The 10422-nt window shown below is 35.4% G+C and overlaps 1 protein-coding gene and 1 long non-coding RNA gene across 3 annotated transcripts in view; one reads left to right on the forward strand and one right to left on the reverse strand.

Annotated features, from left to right (window-relative positions):
• LOC109086531 (ubiquitin carboxyl-terminal hydrolase 2-like) overlaps positions 1–3637 on the forward strand; it is a 39326-nt gene extending 35689 nt beyond the window's left edge. For both annotated transcript variants that reach the window (XM_042724826.1, XM_019100872.2), the window contains 6 exons: positions 45–148; positions 243–320; positions 453–531; positions 679–786; positions 909–1029; positions 2040–3637. In XM_042724826.1, the coding sequence (XP_042580760.1) occupies positions 45–148; positions 243–320; positions 453–531; positions 679–786; positions 909–1029; positions 2040–2124 (575 nt within the window). In that variant the 3' untranslated portion in view covers positions 2125–3637. The remainder of the gene's footprint in view (positions 1–44; positions 149–242; positions 321–452; positions 532–678; positions 787–908; positions 1030–2039) is intronic.
• Positions 3638–6316: 2679 nt separating this feature from the next.
• Positions 6317–8810, reverse strand: LOC122137489. Its single transcript, XR_006154892.1, has 4 exons — positions 8675–8810; positions 8304–8403; positions 7925–8170; positions 6317–6904 (listed from the first exon to the last, which is right to left on the reverse strand). It is a non-coding gene; the product is annotated as an uncharacterized LOC122137489 (long non-coding RNA).
• Positions 8811–10422: the final 1612 nt, after the last annotated feature.

The following is a 10422-nucleotide window of genomic DNA, read 5'->3' on the forward strand; positions in this document are numbered from 1 at the left end:
TCACTGCTCCAAATATAAAGTGCTAATGTCTTTTTTTTTTGCAGATCTGTTTGTTGGTCAGTTGAAAAGCTCTCTGACGTGTAGCGAGTGTGGATTCTGCTCAACAGTGTTTAATCCATTCTGGGACCTGTCCCTGCCTATCGCTAAGGTTAATATGAAGACTGATGCATTCAAATACACGCTTACATGACAGCATGTTTGTGTTATTGTGCATGCTTGATGTTGTTGTTTTTTTTCCTCAGACTTCAGGAGAAGTGAGTTTAATGGATTGCCTTCGACTTTTCACCAAGGAAGATGTATTAGATGGGAATGAGAGACCAGTAAGTATATCTATCTATCTATCTATCTATCTATCTATCTATCTATCTATCTATCTATCTATCTATCTATCTATCTATCATATAGATATATATATATGTTTAGACATATCCTAATGGCCTTTTTTTCTGCAGACATGCCACAGATGTAAAACAAGACGGAAATGCACAAAAAAATTCACCATTCAGAAATTTCCAAAAATCTTGGTGCTTCGTATCCTTTTTGAGCAAATCTTGCTTTAAAAGAACTGCATTTTAATTCAAGTTAATTCTAATTTACCAATGTGTATTGATGGATTAAATATGTAACACTGGTAAAATGCTGTGTATTTGTTTGCCCTTGACTCTCGAACTATCTCAGATCTGAAGCGTTTCTCTGAGTGTCGAGTCAGAACCAGCAAACTCTCCACCTTTGTAAACTTCCCCCTCAAAGAGCTGGACCTCAGGGAATTTGCCTCTGATAACAGCGGTAGGTTCTGCAGTGTCATTCATTACATCTGTATTCTGTGCAGTAGTTTGAGCAATGCGGATTTTACTGTAGCTCCATGATAATTGTGTTTAATTGCTATTGTTTCTCTTCTCTCTTCACAGTAAATGCGGTCTATAATCTGTATGCTGTGTCCAATCACACTGGTACATCTTTGGGTGGTCATTACACAGCATATTGCCGCAATCCCTGCACAGGAGAATGGTACACGTACAACGACTCCAGGTAAATAAACATAACCATTTAGTATAAAAAACAGTTTGTGGAGTAATATTATAACTATAAGTGTTTGCATTACTTTTTAAATCTTAGTTTACAATATTATAGGCTATGATGTAGTTAGTATGTACTGTGGCTCCAAAAAGTAGTTGGACATTTAAGCCATTTTATAAGTCTTTAAATGGGGTCTTCAGCTTTTGGGTTGATATTTCTATTATATTATATTTTATTACATTACTTTACATTATATTTTATATATATAAAGAGAGAGAGAGCGAGAGAGAGAGTATTCTGCCGTCAGATGCAGAAACCTCTGTTTTGTTGAAATTTTCTTCTAAAATGAGCAGTTTTCTCAGGCTCCTATATTTATGTTCATATGTGACCCTGGACCACAAAACCAGTCTCAAGTCTCTGGGGTATATTTACAGCAATAGCCAACAATACATTGTATGGGTCAAAATGATCCATTTTTCTTTTATGCCAAAAATCATTAGGATATTAAGTAAAGATCATGTTCCATTAAGATATTTTGTAAAATTCCTAACATAAATATATCAAAACTTAATTTTTGATTAGTAATATGCATAGCTAAGAACTTAATTTGGACAACTTTATAGACGATATTCTCAATATTTTGATTTTTTTGCACCCTCAGATTCCAGACTTTCAAATAGTTGGTTTGGTAGGCCAAATATTGTCCTATCCTAACAAACCATACATCAATGAACGGTATTTATTTGAAATATATAAATTTATATAAAAGTATATAAATTAAAATACATAAGGTTCTTTACTGTCACTAATTAATTGAATTCATCCTCGCTGAATAAGATGTATTAAAAGTGTTCATTCCTTTAAAAAAAAATCTTACTGAACAGTAGTGTACATTTACAGTGTTGTAGGATACATTGTTTAGTAGTCTGTGCTATTTTTCCTTACGTGTCAAATGTTTGTGTTTGTAGATGCTGACGCTGAGCCTTTGTTTAGCTTACGTCTCATTTCTGTCTGTATTTCAGAGTGAGCCCCATGTCATCCAGCCAGGTGCGCAGCAGCGATGCATATGTGCTGTTCTACGAATCTGCGACCTCTTCACGCTTGTGATTACGCCTGAAACGGACAAGCCTTGGATAAAATAAACCCTTTGCTGCTGTTGAACTAAATCATGGTCAGTGTCTACATGCTTGCAGGACCGTGGGATTTTATCCCAGGCCTTTTAACCAAGGCCAAACACATACTGGAACTGAATTATGGCTGTGACCTATGAAGTGGAATGAAGCCTGGGATGAAAGTTTAACCCAAGCCCAGATTGAGCTTCACAAGTAAGGGCTCCTCCATCCATCACTCCCCCTTTGAAAGAGGCTGCTGCACCGGGGATGGATTTAACAAACTGAAACGGACAGAGACAGAGGAACATGAACTACTACCTCTCTTGAATGAGCAGGACTGTGTGTGTGTGTGTATTTGTGTGTGTACGAGTCAGTCTCCAGACTGATACTGTAGGACTCTATGCACTGTGTAACTGGAGCCGTCCGGCTCTACAGACAGTCACCACGACTCAAACATGCCCCATCCCTTATTTAATTTATTAACATGAGTTCAATGTTTTACTTAATTTCAAGCTAATTGCTACAAATTTAAAAAAGAGGTCATCTTGCTGAGGGACCATGTAGGTCATATGTGTAAATGATGCTTGGATTGCTCAATGGATTGTTTACTATTTCGAACAGATATGTTCCTTCAAGATAAGTCTCCGCTTTGCTTGATTTGCTGATTTTCAACAGAATATGCATATGGGAAGGGCTAAGTTTTATGCTAATGTATGACTGTGCCCCTTCCAAAAACCCTCACCATTACAGAGAAGATTGTATGACTGCCCCCTGGTGGCTGGAAGTTGTAAAACCCAAAAGAAAAACTGGACCTTTTTCACAGACCAGAATGATAGGTTTCCACCATTTTTTATTCACACCACGAATCTAGCAAAGAGGATGATTCTAATATAACGGCTGAGCGAGTGAAAATATTTCTCTTTGACAACTTTCTCTTTTCTGACCAACATCATCTATGTTATTCTCTTTTGGAAAGTCATAGAAGTACTATCATGGATTATTCATTTGCAGTTGGAGCAAATTGGAAAATAAAAAATATACTTGTTGCATTTTCTATTCAGAGCATACCAAACTATGGCTTCTGAAATGTGAAAAGGGTCCATCTCCAGAAGAATATAAAGTATTCCCTCTTTAGGTGTTTGTGGAATAAATATTTTCCTGCAGGGGCAATATATTTGAAAGAGGCCTTATGTTTTTCTCATTCTGTCAGGGACTACAATATTCAGTTTAATTTGGGGATGAGTCTTTATCAAATAAGAAGCCACCAGGAGGGTTATGTATGTGTGTGTGTGTGCGCGAGCCTTTATGTATTATTTCTCTATTTATGATGTGAATGTTGTGAATGTAGCTTATCATTGTGCTTGAACCAGGCAATGTTTTTTCTACAGAAAGATTTTAAGTGAGTGGTAATTATTTTGTGTCAGAAATGTGACTGTAGTGTACCGCATATCAAGAGCTCTTGGCTTTTTAAAAGAAGTGAATATGAATAAAAGCTAATGTCTACAGAAGTCATTGTGAATTGTCTGCATTACTACATTAGAGTGTATGTAGTGATTATGAACTCTCTCTCTCTCTCTCTCTCTCTCTCTCTATATATATATATATATATATATATATACACACACACACACACTTGTCCTGTACACCTATTTCTTTCACATAGATGCTGTTCTTCCTATTTAAGAATTATAAGAATTCTCACAGATTCAACAAAAATATTAAGAAGCACAACTGTTTTTAACATTGATAAAAACATAAAAGTAATGTTTCTTGAGCACCAACACAGCATATTAGAATGATTTTTGAAGGATGTGACACTGAAGACTGGAGTAATGACTGTAGAATGAGCTGAATGAAAATTCAGCTGTAATATCACAGTAATTAATAAGAGTTTTTTTTTATTATTAGGATTTTTTATTATTATTATTATTATTATTATTGTTATTATTCTATGTATATTAAAGGGCTAAATAAAGTCGAATAAATTTGGCATAGCTCATTTCCATGCTCTGTACCGTTTACGGTCACTAGAGGGTGACATTAGCCCTCTCTTCTTCACTTACACACACTAATGCTCCTGGTCACCACCCTCTTCACAATGACTCGTAAGTGGAGAAACTCACATCTTACTTATTGTGGCACTGAGTTTATTAGTGCCACAGGTCATTAGTGTGTGTGTGTGTGTGTGTGTGTGTGTGTGAGAGAGAGAGAGAGAGAGAGAGTCTTAGAGCAGTCAGAGAAGCTCTCAGTAGAAGCAATTAATAGGCTAGATCAGGGGTGTCAAACTCAATTCCTGGAGGGCCAGAGCCCTGCAGAATTATGTTCCAACCCTGTTTCAACACCCATACCATGTAGTTTTCAAATAAGCCTGAAGGACTTGATTAGTTGGATCAGGTGTGTTTATTTAGGGTTAAATATAAACTCTGCAGGGATCCGACCCTCCAGGAATTGAGTTTGACACCCCTGGGCTACATCTTTATTGGAATATACCTGTACATAAAGGAGGACCTCAAATCCCTGTATATACACCACTGTTTTTCAGTAACAAACTTAAACTTTAATGTCCTTAGACAGTACCTTTGTGTATGTGTGTGTGTGCTTTTAGTGACTTTGCAGATTAGGTTTCCAGGCTAAGACAGAAGATCTGTTTGAGAAGAACTCAGTTTGTGAGAAGAAGGAGAGAATTATCTCTCTTCTGCTGGCTGACTGTGCCACTAGTAAAACAAGCCTCCTTTCAGCGGTAGTAACAAACTGCTTTTACCCAGCTGCCCTTTCCTTAACCCGTACCCTTAAAGCATACTCTTTCATCTCTGATCTTGACGCCGTCAGTCCAGACTAACGTTTACACATCAGTCAGAGAGGTCTTGTAACACTGACAAGAGCAAATATCACACCGGGTGGTGCTGATTAATTATGCCCTTAGAATTATACCATAGATTCATATAGGCTACAGTGGCTACACAGGTCTATGAATGTTATTGTTTTTAACATTTCAAATCAACTGGTATTTATTTTCTACAACTAGAACAGGCACATTTTTCTAGTGAAACATTTCAAAGAATATGATAGCCTACATATACTAATTTCTTAGTATTTTGACACTTTCTGGTTGCCAAATGTTGGTGAACCAGGTTCATACTTAATGTGAGAATCTACACCTGTGATTACTCTGACACTTGTATGAACTTGAGGAGAACTTCATACATATGCTGTGTCCCAATGTGCCTACTTATACTACGCCCTTAAAGTATTACTTTTTTGGTTAAGAAAAAGTACACACTTTTGAGTGTGAATTAGAAGAGTAGACAAGCTTTGAGACATACTGTAACGTCTTACAATTGCGTCTTTAACGGACCGCTCTGTCGCATAGTTAAAACTGGCCTGTCAATCATCTTTTCACAGTTAACATCCTCCACATTTAATTTCATTTAACTTCCATATTCGGAGAGAAAAGAAGTAGCACGTTGATCTGCGAGCCGTGGGTCTTCATGCAGAGAACTCTGCTCATATTTTCTGCATAATGATGCATTTAAAAATTTAAGATTTTTTTTTTTAACCTCTCTACTCTCATGCATCCACCATGTTTGTAGTTTTTTTAATGATTTTTATTTGTGGTTGTAGTTCTTAACCGAATCATTCGTCAAAGCGCAATGGATTGTGGACAATATTAGCCATTAGAGTGTGCACGGATCCACGCTTCAAAAATCGACCTGAAATAGTAGACCATCCAGGGACTTTTGGCATACTCTTTTAAACATTTTATCCCTTGGGACACACTTAGCAGGGATAGTTGGTTACTTGGTTAACCCTCACATTGTGTTCCTGGAGAGGGCTCTTTCTTTCTTTCTTTTGTAACACCTTCTCAATTTTTTTTTCACTTTTCCCCACACCGATACACTTTCTTAGTGTTGCAGTTCAGAGCCAACTGATGACTATCTCTGTCTGTATCTTCCTGTTCATTCAGAGATGCACAGCATGTGGGATTAAACTGGATAGTGTTTATAAAGCGGTTGCTGGAGGGAGGGATAAATATTTGATGTGCTGTTCTGTTTTGATAGCGAGAGAGATAGAGCGCTCTTTCACCTGCTGTGTGACTGTATCCTTCCTTCTATGTGCTGTTTCTATCAGTTCGTTCAAAGATTAACTCATAAATTCTGTGGTTACATACACAAATACATAACAACCAATGCTTTGTGGTTTCCCAGAATACATTATTGCTTATGTTTACATAAAGAAAATACAGGCATATCATAAACGACACCACAGTATGTCTGTGCCAACTCATCGCTGCTCATAGCCATGTCATAAAATAATAACTTTGCAAAAACAGAGACTATATGTAGATTATTATTAATGAGAAATACAGTATTTCAACATGAAGACAATGTGCTGTTGTTGTTTTGAAATAGCACAAATATAAAACAAAATACAAAACTGTTCAAAAGAAGTATTGTGACCCTTTGCGGAAGTCAAACATTAGTGGATCTTGTTCATAATTAATATGATGAACTAAACCTGTGAACTAGTGGAGAAATGTCTTCACTCATGTCAAAAATGGCTCAGAAAAGAGTTACCACTCCCATTGTCCATCAACATGTTCATGTCAGAGCTATTATAATGATTTTTTGTACCATTTTGTCAGTTGACACAGAGCTACATAAAAAAATTAATGTTAATCAGATGATTATGGTTTGATGAAATACAGTTGGTTCAGATATAGTCAAATTAGCCACCCAGTTTGCCAGTGTACTTCAGTCCAGCATATATCCCTCCGCCTAGACAGAGCAAGAAATATGATAACATTTACAGTTCCAATTTTTATCATTTAAATGTTGACAATGCAATAAGTAGTTTGATTACAGGCATTTTATTAGTTTGTAGTTATTAATAGATATGAAAATCAGCTTGCCATCTGCTATATATTTGCTATAACATAATATTGGCGTTACATAATATAAAGTACATAATGATATGTCATGTTTGTGTACATTAGCCCTGAAATATAAAGCTAGGTGTTTTTCCCCTCCCAAACAGTAACCATGAGCCAAAACAAACCAAATACAAGGTAAAAGTTACTGGTTCCTTATATGACTTTGTTTGGTAGTTCAGCAATACAGTTTTACTGAAACATTTTCAAACAACTGTTTTGTTTATAATGTTTAGAATTAATAAAGAGGTCTTTATTCTGGTTTAAAAAGTTTTAAAAAAAATTTTGTACCTAAAGGTTTTTTTTTTTTTTTGCTGCTGCTGTTTATTACAGTGATTGATTTAACTCACTCAGAGAGTGGGACTTTGTCCTTGCATTTTAATTTTAATCAATACATAAACTGGATAAGAAATTCAAGATAATTAGTATGGAATTTTAATAACTGTTTTTAAAGCCATATGCATATTTGTTTTTATTATATTAATAGATAACAGACATCGTGAAGTACAGCTCTACTCATATGTAGTATATTTTCGCATATATACAAATTGCCTTAGTCTCAAATCTTACTTGAAATTTATATAAAGTAATGAACTAATTTCTGAAGGTATTCATGACATTTTAGATAAGAACTCATCACATATGCATACAGAGCATGAATATTAACTCTCTCAATATAGGTATGATTCACATGCAGTATGAGCTTAAACTGAGAATCATGTTCTTTAATGGATTTAAAAAGGACAGTCTCTCATTTTAAGTCCCAAATCTATTGTTGCATTTAGGAGAATGGATTTAAAATCTTACACAGGCATAGTGTATAAATAAATTAGAAAGTGTTAAATGCAAACATTCATTAACTACGTACCCAGAGCTGCCACCCCAGCGATGGATCCTACAGCTATACCTGCGATCTCCCCTGATGTTAAACCTTGCGGGTCTTCAGAAGGTTCACTGACAGAGCTGTTGGTCTGAACCGGTGTAGTGACCGGATCCATGGATGTGGATGAAGAAGACTGGCTTGCGTGTGTAGAGTCAGACTCAGCGCTCACAGTCGTCACTGATGTATCTTCAGTCAACTGCGTATCAGTAGTAGTGTTTGTACTGAAGACCACTGAAAAAAACAAGGAACAATCAAGAGTTCTACTGTATATAGTACATATTATCAGCTGGCTGTGTTGCTCAGTTATCTCTGAAATATCTTATGTCTCAATAAATAACACTTACAATTCACAAAATTACCATACCTAAATGCAGCAGGATCAGAAAGATAAGGGTGTTTCTATACATGGCTCAGATATTAATCACCAAACATCAACTCAGAGAGCGACTGGAATTATCAATCTTCTAAAAAAAAAAAAAAACATATTTTTAGAAAAATTGTGTTATTTAAACTGAATTAGGTTTTGAACAGTGGAGGAAGACAATTGTAAAAACTTTAATAAAACAAAAAATAAAACAATGCATTAATATAATTCTTACAATTCTATACAGTAACAAAAACAAGTTTTTGTTACTGTATAGGGAAACTACATTTACAAAAGAAAATGAAAGTATTCAAGTCAATTGCAGATATACTGTAAACATATATTGTTTTAGACAAAATTACAGTACTGACCTGTTCAGAATGTGATATCTTGGCACTTTCACTCTCCACTTTTATACCATCTTTCATGTCGGATTTCCTATATATTACAAACAGGATCCCTAGAACAACCCACCAGATCTGTATACTGAAATTACATTGACGCACCATTTTATGAGGGTGAAGTGATAAAAAAGCTCCATCTCCATGGATTTATTGCTCACAAATTACCCGTGTGGATATAATAGGTCATTATCACAGGTCTGAATATGTCACCATTCATGCCATGGTATTTTCTGTAATGTCGAAATAATCAGATGCTCTCTACATTGAGTTAATGATAATGTTTGTCTGTCCATCTATAAGCCCGTAAATGACAAAAGATAATATCAATAAAAACTGAGTATTGGGGAAAAGCAATAGGCTACAGAAATGCAAAAATAAAGGTTTATGTAACAAAGAATTATTTAGCATGTAAAATAGTATTAATAATATTCCAGAAAATACACGCTACCAATACATATGATTAAAGGAAGCTATTAAAAGTAAACTTAATATTAATACTTTAGTGAACCATAATCATGAACTCTATGAAAAAAGTAATTCTTTACCTCAAATCAAATTTTCATGAATTTATAATATCTTAGCCTCCAATGAAACCATAAGTTCTTTGCCTATAAACAAATGGAATAATGATATCCACTGTGAATATACATATAAAATACGTATAAACGTATACACGTATATAAAAGTATACATATAAACATATAAAACTTATTTTTGCCAGTTATACCAGAATACATCTGATACAATATAAAATACTATATTGAGTACATACCACAAAAAGTCAACTGTCTCTTTTGGGCTTTGTCATTATTAACATGTACATACTGCATAAATAGTTCAGATAATTATATCCATTCCTTCCGGAGTTGTAAAGAAATTCTGGTCAGAAGTTCAATGTTCACTAGAAGCGATCCTAGATATTAATCTTCTGCTATCACCCTCAATGTTTCTGTTGGGAGATTTTTCATCCATTAACTCTTCACAAGAACAAAAACATCTATCTTTACCTAATCCATACTGGCAAAAAAAAGTAATCCTATTAAACTGGAAGGATAGAACCAAAATATCTATTACCCATTGGTACACACTTTAACACCTGAGAAAATGACTGCCTCACTTAGAAATTATTAGCAAAAATCTTTAAAGTAGACATAATGTCAGGTCTGGAGATGTTTCAGTGTAGTCCAATAGAAAAAATTCTGTTATGGGGTTATAATTCACTTAAATGGCTTCAAGTCTGAAGAAATTTTGTTGAGTTCACATAATTAAGTTACTATATGACTTGGCTTGCGAGGACTGGTTAGTTCCTAGATCATAGTTACTGGACTGGGAAAACTGTGGAGCAGTGGCGTGGAAAGGTACAAGGATCAGTTGTAATTGGTCCCTGTGAGAGGAAACTATGTCCTGGGGACTGAAGTGTTGAAGTCACACTCTCGTCTTTCCTAGATCAGCATGAATGGGCAGCTAAGGAGTGGGGGTTGGTGGGACAGATGGATTAGGATTGTGTAGGCTGTTTGGGAACAAAGGCTCTCCTGTATGTGTACCCAGCACAGGGTGATCACTTGTAGCCCCCACAATTCCTAAAGTTAGTGATCCTAAAGCCTTTATGCTTGCTTTTTGTCTCTTTCCACGAAGATATAGACAACAAACATAGCCTACATATTCACAAGTTTTAAAAAGCTCATTAATCCAAGCTTTTGAAAAGACATTTTTAT

The sequence above is a fragment of the Cyprinus carpio genome, chromosome B5, assembly GCF_018340385.1.
Source record: "Cyprinus carpio isolate SPL01 chromosome B5, ASM1834038v1, whole genome shotgun sequence".
Lineage (NCBI taxonomy): Eukaryota > Metazoa > Chordata > Actinopteri > Cypriniformes > Cyprinidae > Cyprinus > Cyprinus carpio.